Source organism: Aquarana catesbeiana, linkage group LG06 (genome assembly GCF_042186555.1).
Source record: "Aquarana catesbeiana isolate 2022-GZ linkage group LG06, ASM4218655v1, whole genome shotgun sequence".
NCBI lineage: Eukaryota > Metazoa > Chordata > Amphibia > Anura > Ranidae > Aquarana > Aquarana catesbeiana.
The window spans coordinates 120481489-120494859 of NC_133329.1; the positions used below are offsets into that span (position 1 = coordinate 120481489).

General features: G+C 40.8%; 1 protein-coding gene across 9 annotated transcripts in view; it reads right to left on the reverse strand.

Annotated features, from left to right (window-relative positions):
- Window positions 1-5963: 5963 nt before the first annotated feature.
- Window positions 5964-13371, reverse strand: part of ELFN1 (extracellular leucine rich repeat and fibronectin type III domain containing 1) — an 855107-nt gene continuing 847699 nt past the window's right edge. For all 9 annotated transcript variants that reach the window (XM_073636732.1, XM_073636736.1, XM_073636727.1 and 6 more), the window contains one exon: window positions 5964-9963. In XM_073636732.1, coding sequence (XP_073492833.1) covers window positions 7153-9573 — 2421 coding nt within the window. In that variant the 5' untranslated portion in view covers window positions 9574-9963 and the 3' untranslated portion in view covers window positions 5964-7152. The remainder of the gene's footprint in view (window positions 9964-13371) is intronic.

Here is a 13371-nt window from a genome sequence, read left to right on the forward strand (position 1 = left end):
TGAGGTTATTTATGAAGGTATAAACGTGATATACATGAAACATCTAAACGTGTAATTGCATTGGCCTTTTCGTTTATGTGATTTTAAGATTTATCTGTATTAAAAAATACATTTAAGTTATAATGTATTATATTTAGATGTTATTAGGGCACCTATATATAAAAAAATATTTATGTAATATGGTTCATTGGCAATGTGGTGCCTAGATTAAGCGCCAACCCAGTGTGTTTAGTATTATAGTTTATTGGAATTTCTAATTTTTTTATGTTACCCATCAGTGACTGTACTGTATAAGATAGAATAAAGATTTATTTTTACATATTGTCTCATACGCAAGGAAATCTATGATCCTTTATTTACTTTAAAACACACTGTACATCTTAATTTATTTTTAATTGTACAAAAAAAAAATATATACATGTCTAACAGATCTTTGCTTTTAAGACTTTTATTCTTACATATACAGTATCTCATATATCTATATACAATATATCACAAAAGTAAGTACACTCCCCACATTTTTGTAAATATTTTATTATATCTTTTCATGTGACAATGCTGAAAAAATTACACTTTGGTACAATATAAAGTAGTGAGTGTACAGCTTGTATAACAGTGTAAATTTGCTGTCCCCTCAAAATAACTCAACACAGCCATTAATGTCTAAACCGCTGGCAACAAAAGTGAGTACAAATTGGGCCCAATTAGCCATTTTCCCTCCCCGATGTCATGTTAGTGTTGCAAGGTCTCGGGTGTGAATGGGGAGCAGGTGGGTTAAATTCGGTGTTATCGCTCTCACTCTCTCATACTGGTCACTGGAAGTTCAACATGGCACCTCATGGCAAAGAGCTCTTTGAGGATCTGAAAAAAAGAATTGTTGTTCTACATAAAGATGGCCTAGGCTAAAAGAAGATTGCCAAGACCCTGAAACTGAGCTGCAGCACAGTGGCCAAGACCATACAGCGGTTTAACAGGACAGGTTCCACTCAGAACAGGCCTCGCCATGGTCAACCAAAGAAGTGGAGTGCATGTTCTCAGCATCATATACAGAGGTTGTCTTTGGGAAATAGACGTATGAGTGCTGCCAGCATTGCTGCAGAGGTTGAAGGGGTGGGGGGGTCAGCCTGTCAGTGCTCAGACCACACACCGCACCAAATTGGTCTGCATGGCTGTCATCCCAGAAGGAAGCCTCTTCCAAAGATGATGCACAAGAAATCCCGCAAACAGTTTGCTGAAGACAAGCAGACTAAGGACATGGATTACTAGAACCATGTCCTGTGGTCTGATGAGACCAAGATAAACTTATTTGGTTCAGATGGTAGTAAGCATGTGTGTCGGCAACCAGATGAGGAGTACAAAGGCAAGTGTGTCTTGCCTACAGTCAAGCATGGTTGTGGGAGTGTCATGGTCTGGGGCTGCATGAGTGCTGCCGGCAATGGGGAGCTACAGTTCATTGAGGGAACCTTGAATGCCAATATGTACTGTGACGTACTGAAGCAGAGCATGATCCCCTCCCTTCGGAGGCTGGGCCACAGGGCAGTATTCTAACATGATAACGACCCCAATCACACTTCCAAGACAACCACTGCCTTGCTAAAGAAGCTGAGGGTAAAGGTGATGGACTGGCCAAGCATGTCTCCAGACCTAAACCCATCTGTGGGGCATCCTCAAACGGAAGGTGGAGGAGCGCAAGGTCTCTAACATCCACCAGCTCTGTGATGTCGTCATGGAAGAGTAGAGGAGGAGTCCAGTGGCAACCTGTGAAGCTCTGGTGAACTCCATGCCCAAGAGGGTTAAGGCAGTGCTGGACAATAATGGTGGCCACACAAAATGTTGACAAGTTGGGCCCAATTTGGATATTTTCACTTAGGGGTGTACTCACTTTTGTTGCCACGGTTTAAACATTAATGGCTGTGTGTTGTGTTATTTTGAGGGGACAGCAAATTTGCCCTGTTATACAAGCTATACATTCACTATTTTACATTGTAGCAAAGTGTCATTTCTTCAGTGTTGTCACATGAATAGATACTGTATAATAAAATATTTACAAAAATGTGAGGGATGTACTCACTTTTGTAAGATACTGTTTGTTTATATATATATATATATATATATATATATATATATATATATATATATATACAGACACCTCTTATGTTAATAAGAAATACAAAATGAGGTGTGCACTTTTGGAGCAAAGATTAACGGATATTTGAGGAAACAAAATCTTTATTCTACCTCAAAAAATTGTTGATGGGTAAAGCTTTTAAATTACAAGTCCCATTAAACAACATTTAAAAACCAGAGTATTAGCATTTCCAGCTCTGTCCAAAATAAAAAATCATTTTGGTTGAAGTAAGGCCTTAAAGTGAACCTTTGTCCCGGATAGTGCACACTAAAGTATTTACATATTCTGACAAGCAGTGAAAGCACTTTGAAACAAGCCCCCACTCACCTTCGTATCTAGAGGCATTGTAGAGTAATTCATTTTCAAGGTTCAAAACACAGGCACTGAGATCTCAACTTTTTCCATGAGAGCAGATCTTGGCAGCCTGCCAGCCACCTAAAGTAACACACAGTGGGTGTTTCTAAGCTTTTAGAAATGGACTAAAACTCACCTTGTTAGTCATGTATTGTTGTGATCTTTGAGGATCTTTCAGAATTAATAACTTCACATTAAAAGCAGTTAGGCTGGGATTAACATGTAGTAAAGCATAATTACTGTGTGGGTCAAAACTCTTCTGAGATCTCTGCAGTTATCCAAAACTTTTACAGGTGCTGAGTACCTGCTCCTCCACTGCTATTTGTAGTTTCTGTAGCTGGCTTTTATGTTTCTACAGGGCATGGAAGCCAGAGATATAGAACCACAGTACGTGGATGGGGGGCAGGCACTTGACATGCCAGAAGGGATGGGTACCTGCAGTGGCTGGAGTTCTGTAACAAAGCAGAGTTTTTTAAGATATGGGCTTGCAGGAAAGGTTAGCATACATTCTTCTTCTTTTACAAGTTGTGTTTCATTTATGTCGGTGCTCTTAATGACAGGGTCATTTTAAAAGTAGCATAAAAATCATGGAGACATTGTTCGTGGCAACCAATTATATACCAGGTATTTCGCTAGTGTACAATGGAAAATGAGAGTTGTAGTAATGGAGGATGCTATAGACAACACAGATGGATTTTTTTAATCCAAATTGTGGTCATCCCTGTGTTTGCCCCCGGGCAGGACAATGGGAACAAAAAAGTCAATGACTATTTTATAAAAACTGTTCCTGCTGTTCTGAAACCATGCTAATATGAGGTTTCAGGCCCAGAGAACTGAATTGGAATGAACAAAATTACATGTATTTGCACATTTTCACTTTCAAAATGTGAAATAAAAAATAAAAAAGGAAAAGTACAGAAGAAAAAACTTAAATGCACATTTAAAAAAGAATGCACAAAATGGCGCTATAATTTTACATAGCATGTGTACAAGCGTATCAGAAAACTTTGCGGAAACTGTATTGCATTTCTACAGTGCCTTGAAAAAGTATTCATACCCCTTGAAATAGTTTTTCACATTTTGTCATGTTACAACCAAAAATCACGTAAATATAAATGGTATTTTATTCGGCTTTTATGTGATAGATCAACACAAAGTGGCACATAATTGTGAAGTGGAAAGAAAAAGATAAATGGTTTTCAAAATTTTTTACAAATAAATATTCAAAAAGTGTGTGATGCATTTGCAATCAGTCCCCCCCCCCCCCCCCCGAGTCAATAATTTGTAGAACCACCTTTCATTGCAATAACAGCTGCAAGTCTTTTTGGGGATGTCTCTACCAGCTTTGCACATCTAGAGAGTGACATTTTGTCTGTCAGATTGGATGGAGAGCGTCTGTGAGCAGCAACTTTCAACTCTTGCCACAGATTCTAAATTGGATTTAGGTCTGGAGTTTCACTGGGCAATTCTAACACATGAATATGCTTTGATCTAAACCATTCCATTGTTCTGGCTGTATGTTTAGAGTTGTTGTCTTACTGGAAGATGACCCTTCACCCCAGTCTCAAGTCTTTTGCAGACTCTAATGCCGCGTACACACGATCGGATTTTCCGACAACAAATGTTGGATGTGAGCTTGTTGACTGAAAGTCCGACCATGTGTATGCTCCATCGAACATTTGTTGTCTGACTTTCCCCCAACAAATGTTGGCTAGCAGGTTCTCAAAATTTCCGCCAACAAAACTTTGTTGTCGGACTTTCCGATCATGTGTACACAAGTCCGTCGCACAAAAGTTCACGCATGCTCGGAATCAAGAGCGAGCTGGAAGCGCTCGGTCTTTTAAAACTAGCATTCATAATGGGGATAACACGTACGACTTGTATGTCACTACGTTCGTAATTATTGGCCAACATTTGTGTGACCGTGTGTATGCAAGACAAGTTGGAGCCAACATCCTTCGAACAAAAATCCATGGTTTTGTTGTCGGAAAGTCCGATCGTGTGTACAGGGCATAACAGGTTTTGGATCTCTGCAGATTCTCCAGAGTTACCATAGGCCTCTTGGCTGATTTTCTGATTAATGCTCTCCTTGCCCAACCTGTCAGATTAGCTGGACGACCATGTCTTGGTAGGTTTGCAGTTGTGCCATACTCTATCCATTTTTGGATGATGGATTGAACAGTGCTCTGTGAGATGTTCAAAGCTTTTGATATTTCTCCACAACTTTATTCCTGACCCGTCTGGTATGTTCCTCAGCCTTCATGATGCTGTTTGTTCACTAAGATTCTCTAACAAATCACTGATGGCTTCACAAAACAGCTGCATTTATAGTGAGATTAAATTGCACAAAGTTGGACTCTATTTGCTAATTCGGTGACTTCTGAGGGCAATTGGTTCCACTAGATTTTAGTCAGGGGTATCAGTGTAAAGGGGGCTGAATACAATTGCACGCCACACTTTTCAGATATTTATTCATAAAAAAGTTTGAAAAGCATTTTGTCACTTTCTTTCCACTTCACAATTATGTGCCACTTTGTGTTGGTCTATCACATAAAACCCCAATAAAATACATTTATGTTTTTTGTTGTAACATTACAAAATTTGAAAAATGTCATGGGGTAGGAATACTTTTTTCAAGGCACTGTATTACAGAAGTGCAAATAGGCACCAAAAGTGGAGGTGGACCTAAACTCAAATAGTGCAAATTTGCCATCTTATAGGGATGATCTAGAATTGCTATTTGTGCTTCAGCTGGACTATAAAAGATTAACTTTATGTCATGATATTCTCCTGAAAAATAGCAATGAACTTCCTGTGCCTAGGCACTGTTGCCTCTGATTGCTAATCTCATGAGATTTCAAGTGAGATTTGGTTATGTCAGTACTGTGCTGCTCACTTTTCTCCTGCTGGAGAGGAAGCTGTACCTGCAATATGAGGATCTCCCCGCTTGAGTTTTATTCATCCTGTGGATCTGTGCTTCTGTCACCTCTTGTAATTATTATACCACTAGTAATTAAACTCATCAGTTGCCAATCTCTGCTATGAGAAGGACAAGCCATGCAGAACAAGGCTTGGCAAGTCAGTAATGGGGAAAAGTTCAGCTGCAGGCAGGGGCGTTGCTAGGTCTACAAAAGATTTGGGGCTAGAGCCCATAGCAGCATAGTGAAGAAAGTCATACGCTTGGGTGGGCATACACATGTATATAATATACGTGTGTGTGTGTATATATATCCCCAGAAGGCCTCCCCCTTCCATCAGGGTCCCCAGAGAGCCCCCCCTTACGATAGGGTCCCCAGAAAGCCTCCCCCTTAAATCAGGGTCCCCAGAGAGCCTCCCCCTTAAATAAGGGTCCCCAGAGAGCCCCCCACTTACATCAGGGTCCCCAGAGAGACCCCACTTACATCAGGGTCCCCAGAAAGCCTCCCTTCCCCTTAGGGACACCTGCAGAGACTCGGGGCTATGGGCCCCAGATTCGGGGCTATGGCCCCAAAAGCCTCCCCCTAGCAACACCACTGGCTGCAGGTAACCTATCGGCAATACCTGTCTTTTTCCCTCTGCTTGCCTTTTGGGCACAACTCAGTTCAGGTTTTTTTAATGTTAAAGAACACACAAGAATACTGATTCATTTTTGTAAGAGTGTCATCTATTTCTCATTGCAGTTTACCTCTTTCAGAAAACAGCCATTCAGCAAAGAGATAATGAAACCAATCCTGAAAACAACAAACATAGAATTCTTATTTTTTTTTAAACAAAATAAAGTGAAATAATAAAAAAAAACTTTTTTTGTTTCTAAAACCCATGATTAAAACCTGATACAAACAGGGTATTTTTTTTAACCCTTTAGCAGTGACTGTCAAGAAGCCTCAAGTTCTGCAGGCTGCCAAAGAGTTAAGCTATAAGTATATTTATATATATATATATATATATTCTCATATTTAATTTCTCTCTCTCTCTTTACAGCAATCATTGCAAATATAGAAATTTGTATCTGTACAGTGTAATAGTGATCACAGTTTTAAATGCAGCTGTAGGTGTTCAATGAGAGCCTCCTCAAAGTCTGCACTGGAAGACTCAGTTGAAATTAAAATTAACGTAAACGAAAGGAGTTATGTTCCAGTCCTGTTGCTGTTATTTAATGTATTCAATTTTGCTTTGTCCTGCAGAGATGAAGGGAAGGAACGAAATTCCACACGAGTCAAACCACGCAAGTCGGAATATGAAATTACATGCGATTAGGCGTACAGTTCAGACCACTCCCGCTAGCACACTCTTTAAGTCTTTATTTTTTTGTTGTTGTTTTTTTTTATATACTTTTGTTTAAAAAAATGTAATTCCTCTTCACAGTTTTAGTGTATATATTTTTCTCTGATTTGGTGCATACTCTCACTTGTGAGAGTGAGTTACGTTTTTTTCTTCCTCTTTGTTTTCATAATATGATATATATATGTATATATATTTTTTCCTTTCCGTTCTTTAAGACAGTTTAGAATAAAAATTAGCTGCTGCTAGTTTGATTTTGGTCCTGTTAACCTCTTTTCCATTAGAGCCCTGCACAGGGCCATACTCACAATGCTCTGTTGGGCTCTCTGGCTAGGGCAGGGTTAGGAATTTTTAAAGAAAACAGAAAAATTAAGTCACGGTAGCTGGAGGCAAAGGGAAGAGGTGAGGACTCAGGACTTGTGCTGGGCAGAGACACCCTTCCAGTAGTCTAAGATGTCATGAAGATCCTCATCTTTGGCAAACTGGACCTTTTTGCGCAGGGCGTGGCCGGCTGCCATGTATTCTTCCTCTTTGTGGCGCTTTCGGTGGAGTTTGAAACGCTCCCAGATGCTATGGGAAGGTTTGCATGTATATTCTGGACTGGAGGAGTAGCTTAGGTTGTGGTAGTGGGGTGAAAGTTGGGAATAAGCCAGTTCCCTGGGTCTGGGCCGGGTTAAAGGTTCCAATATTGAAGTTTTACGCACTCCCATATTTTCATGTTGAGGAAGAGGCTGTTGTTGTTGCTGCTGTTGCTCAGACTGATGTGAGCCCGGATAAGAGTGCCGGTGCTCTGTATACTGGCGAATCTTTTCAGCTTCTGCTCTCAAGATGGCAGCAGCTGGAGTCACAGTGAGGATGGTGTCAGCAGTTGGGGAAGTCTTCTCAATGTATTTTGTTTCAGATTTGTGTGCTGACCCTTCAGACCGAAAAGATCTGGGGCTGCGGATAGAGCCACTGGAAGATGTGCTAGAGCGTTTTGTTGGCCCTTCCATACTATGATGCCTCTGTAACGGGTGACTATAACTTTCCTTATATACTGGGGAAAGAAAGCCATGTTTGCTGGGTATCTGTTCTGATATTAATACCAGTTGGGGCTCTGCTGTAGACACAGCTCCAGACTTCACCCCTTGGAATGAAGTGGTTTCTGATTTCAAAGCATCTATACAGTTATTAATGATTTGATTAACTTTGTCCACTTCTTTAGCAATAGTGGATATCTCAGCCACAGAACTCTGTGTATCTGAGGCCATTGACAACTCACAATCCCTTCTCTCAGACTGTTCACCAGTTCGTACCTCCATGTAATTCCCTTTAGTGGCCTTAGGTGTCTCACTGGTTTCTATAAGTTTGTATTGCTCCACTTCCCCCACTGACGGCAAATAGGGGATGCGTGACATTGTTTCAGGACCCATCATCTGACCTTGAGACAGCTGACTGATACTGGGGGTCTCCATTTCGGGACCATATTTCAGTTCAATTATCGTTTTCTTCATATTACTACTGGCTTTCTTGTGCTTTTCCTCTTTTTGGCGCCTTTTGCGCAGGCAGTAATACACGATCCCCAGAATGATGACCATACCAAACAGGCAGCCAAGGATAGTCATGATATAGTGAGTGGCGGTGGAAGGCGTAGGCACATGTTCTTGTTTGGTATGGCTGCGTGTATAGAAGGCTATGCAGGTGTGGTTGAACCTGAGAGAGTTGCGAATAGAAGCGACGCAGTAAGTGTAATTTGTATTGGGTTTCAACCCATCCAACCTAATGGACTCTTTTTCTGACTTCAGGTTCCGAATGTCAGTAAAGAAGCTATTATTGTATTGAACTAGGATGTACATCTTGCTGTAAGGATATGGAATTTCTGCAACTAGAACTGCGTCAGAATGTGTTTCTGTGTTTAAATTAACACTGAGGCTGACTTTGGAATTGGCAGGAGGAGTGAAGACATTAATGAGGGGTGTTGTCCCATCTCCAGAAAAACAGTCTTCATCAGAGCAAGGACTTTCAGGAGGGCCAGTGGTGGCTTGGTACCTTGGAGATATCAAATATGGCATCATAGTATAAGAACCGTCTTTGCACAGAGCAGACAGCATGCCAAGAGCATTGCGGTAGTTGGATCTTCCTTGACCCAACAAAAAATAACCACTGTAGTCCGGGGGGGAATCGCACTGCATTCGATCAAAGGTACGTGTCATATTTGTGAATATGTCCAGCCACTTTAGGAAGCCCAGAAGCTCACATGAGCAATAGAAAGGATTACTGTACAACTCACACACAGTTAACTTACTGAGGCTTGCAAAGGTGTTACTGTCCAGCCTCTGGATCCGATTCATTGACAAGTCAATGTTCATAATGTTTGGGCACTCCCAGAAGGCATTAGAAGTCACAGTTTCAATGAGGTTCGCTTGGAGGTAGAGATACTCCAACTTGCCCAGCCCCCTAAGAATTCCCTCTGTGAGATTTCTTAATCTATTGTAGCCAAGCTGAAGCACCTGCAGATTGAACTGACCAGCAAAGGCTCCATCTTCAATGTAGGACACCTCATTCTTGGTGAGGTTGAGGTACGTCAGGTTGCCAAAACGGCTTAGTGAAGAGTAGTGGACGCTCTTTATTTTATTCTCATTGAGCCGAAGGTCCACAATGGTGCTATTAATGTGCTGTGGTATAGACTCATAAGGTGGCTGGTTTTGACTGCAAATAGCTAGCCAAACGAAACCCTTGTCTCCTTCGATCAGCCAGCAGTCTCCCTGTACTTGTCCAGTATATAAAAGGGCAAATAGAACAAACATCCATAAACAGAGTTCTGGCATTTCTATTTCTTTGTGAACTGCCATTGTGAATTATGCTCCAGAACCTAAACTCCTTGGTATGTTCTAGTTTTGAGAAATATAGTAAACTATAAAATGAAGGAGAATTTCCCTTTTCACTTTTCTCCGCATCTGTACAATATAAAGTGTTCTGAACATTGAGCGTTAATGTCAGTTCTTGCCAGAGGAAGACTTGGGATGAGTCGAACAGTCTACTCTGTAGGTGTGTTGGAAGCAAATTCCTTGTGCATATTGAAGTCTGAATCTGGAGTCCCTAAAGACGAAGACACGTTTGCTGGTTGATCTCTAAAATTATTCGGTAATTTGCAGGCCCTTCCTTTTCAGCCACTGGCATTCCATCTTCAAGCTTTTTTTCTTCTCAGTAACTGAAGTATTCACAGTGCTCCAGAAGTCTTCCTGAAAAACAAAAAATAAAAATGCACATATGAGTGTATGGTTGTTTCTTTTTATCTTTCAAAACATTTCTGATTGAAAAATAATAGAAAAGTCTCAGTACAGATATTAACTGATGATGCATTGCAATTCTAACATTCAGATGGAGTTATTGCAATAAAGATAATTACCCAGCAGTTCATAATATAGTAAACAATAAAACCTTCAGCTTGTTTGTTTAGTTCATATTTAAAAAAAGTAAGTTTGTTCAAGCATAGATATATATATACTAGGTAAAAACACACTGGAGGCTAACATTTTGGAAATTGAAAAAAAAAAAAAGTAGTTATAATAGCTGATATAATGCTTCTAGGCTTAATGAAAGGATAGAAAAGTTTAAGCTCCAGGCCCAGGCCTGCCCTTGCTTTGCTTCTTTTGCTGCATTTTCTAGTGTGCTTTTCGTGTAACAGCATAGGCCAGCTCATTTACTAGAATGGGCTGCATTTCATGCAAAAAACACCAAAGTACCTTTTTTTTGCCACTGAGCCAATCGCATTTAGCATTCTGCATTTTTGTGCATCTTTCACGTGTTTTGGGATCGTTAGCCACATTTGGGGTGCCATTAAGAAATTTTAGCACGTTTTTCGGGTGGTTCTGAAAACACGTGAAGAAATGCACGTTTCTGCCCACATTTTCAGAGAGCTTAGGTGTAAATGCAGTATTAGAGTCTAATGCCAAGTAGGAAATGAAAGCAATCAATAAGCTACTATTGCTATTACTTTAATGTAAGGCCCCTTTCCAGTGGCGGCTGGTGCTCAATATATTGGAGGGGACGGAAAACCAACGCCAATCCCCCCTGCGGGAGAAGGGCGGTAATGCGGCGATTCCCCCCCCGGAAAACGGAAGGGAATGCAGCGGCGATCTGAGGCCTCCTTACCTTAGGAAGGAGACAGATCAGGCAGACAATGAATCCGAGCTGCAGCTCCTCGCTTCGGGGCCATCACTTCTCCTCCAGGCCGAACAGGAAGTGGGTCCTGGCTGAGACCCAATTGGCCAGGAGTCCTAAAACTCATAAACTGCTTCCTGATTGGCCAGGAGGATAATTAGGAAGACAATAGTGAATATTAATTCACTATTGACACACAAGTGGGTGGGCTCGGGGCGTAGTGTTCTGCTCCCCAAGCCCATCCTTTTTTGAAGCCAATTAGAGCCTCAGGCTCTAATCATGGGCTTAAAAAAAAACCTAATTGAAATCCATGCGTCTGGTGCCCCTGCATGTAGATAGGGGGCCGGAAGCATGGATGGGGGGCTGCACCCGTGTGCCCCCTGAGGGCGGGCCTCCACTGCACCTTTTACAAAAGAGGTCTGATCAGGTCCACCTGTCTGTTTTCCAGGCAGACCTGATCAGACCCTCCATTCTCCTCTATGATTAGTCAGATGTAAACGGGCTTGTGTCTGTTTACACCCAGCTACCTCTGATCCAATCTGGAAAAAACAAAAAAGGGGATCCGTTTCTCTCCATTCGGTCAGATAGGATAGATGGCAGTTGGGTGTAAGCGGACAGCCAATCTGTTTACATCCGACTGCCCATGGAGCACAGTGGGCTGTGTCCATGTTCGCTCTGCATAAGTGGAGTGGTCATGGACCTGCTCAGTTCAGCATGGAATCAGCATACAGAACCCCTGCTGAGAAACCAGGATCCCACCCGTGTAAAAGGGTTCTCTGTAGTACACTGCAGGCAGAATCCAGAAAACATCTCACAGGACCACAGAAAGTATCCTTTCCTGAAGCCTGTGCTGTGTAACTTACAATTTTTGCTGGTATCACCAATTACATTCAAACTTCCAAGTAAGTGAGAAGTGCTTGCTGTGAGAAATATTTTTGTACTGTGATTTTTTTCCATTATGTTTTTGGGTATGGGAGAGGCAGCACAGAGAATAAATGCCTAGATGATAAACTGAAGTGGTGAGCAAGTAGCCTGTGTCTCATGAATGCAGCTCATGGTTTATTTTCAAATTTCAGTTAAGTGTACCTTGCAACGAGTCAGGCCTGCAGGCTTGTTCTGGGTCAATGGCCACAGTAGTAAAGCAAGGATAGGGGTAACAGATTTAAAACTTGCAACTTTAAACGCACATTGGCTATTAGAGCTCTAATGTTTTAAATCTGGCAGGTTCACTTTCAGTAAATCAGTGTGTAGAGCATCCAAGCAAACAGTTGAATATGCAAATGTAATACATAAAGGGGAACATGCTTAAAGTGGGAGTAAACTCCCACATCCGACTTTTATCTGTAGCTAAGCCTATAATAAGGCTTACCTATAGGTACTATAAATATCTCCTGAACATACACTGTTTAGGAGATATTTACTGTTCATGCAGCCAATGACATCACAGCGGGAGTGACGTCACTGCAGCTCCGATAAGTCACACAGCCAGAGTCCACATCCCTGTCTTGCCTGTAAAAAAACACCTCTATTTTCCCTGCTGCAGTTTAGTATCATTTACTGGTGTTGCCTCTCTCCCAGCCTGTGACTGAACAGTGAAAGAAAAAGCAGCAAATTGATAGGCTCATCTCTCTGTCACTCTGATATCTCCTCCTCGCATGCTCCTTGTTATCACATGATTTGGGTTCTTGAGCTATATTAAAGTGGTCGTAAAGGCTAAAGGTTTTCTACCTTAATGCATTATCTTCATTAAGGTAAAAACCTTTCATGATTATCTTCCAGCCCACCCCCCTCCCAAATACTTGCTGTTAGAGAATTTAGATTCTTATTTTATAATCATTTATGTATGTTTGCAAAAGATTGCTTAGAAGTAGAATCATTTCAAGTTACACAGAATTGTCCCAAGTTCTTGAAATGCATACAAATCACAGAGATAAGATTGTTCATTTTTAGTTCACTAATTAGATTGACAGCCTGAGAAGAGAAGAACAATTATACAGGTGGTTTAGAAATAATTATGTGGAATATGGGAAAGTTATGTACAGTACATTAATTAAGTTTGACAGGGTCAAACGGAGGTCTGCTTGTGCCCTCATTAAAACTGTTAAATAACATTGAATAAGAAAACACTGATATGTATGTATATATTAATTATTAGACAATATTGAATAAAGTAATTGGCTTTGTATGAATATATATGTGTATTATGCATATATATATATATATATATATATATATATATATATATATATATATATATATATATAGAGTAAGTGATACAGTGCTTTTTTGTGAAACCAATGTATGTATACATACACATATGTCTTATTGTTTTTCACTATACAAACCTAACACATTTGGTGGGGTTATTGAAAGTTCATTCTCCCAAAGTCGTAAATCTGTTACCCTTGAAGTTAGTTAAGCCTTATCAGGATGAGGAGGGTTGATTTAACACAGCTGGGTGCCATACTGTCTCTACACAGGTGTTT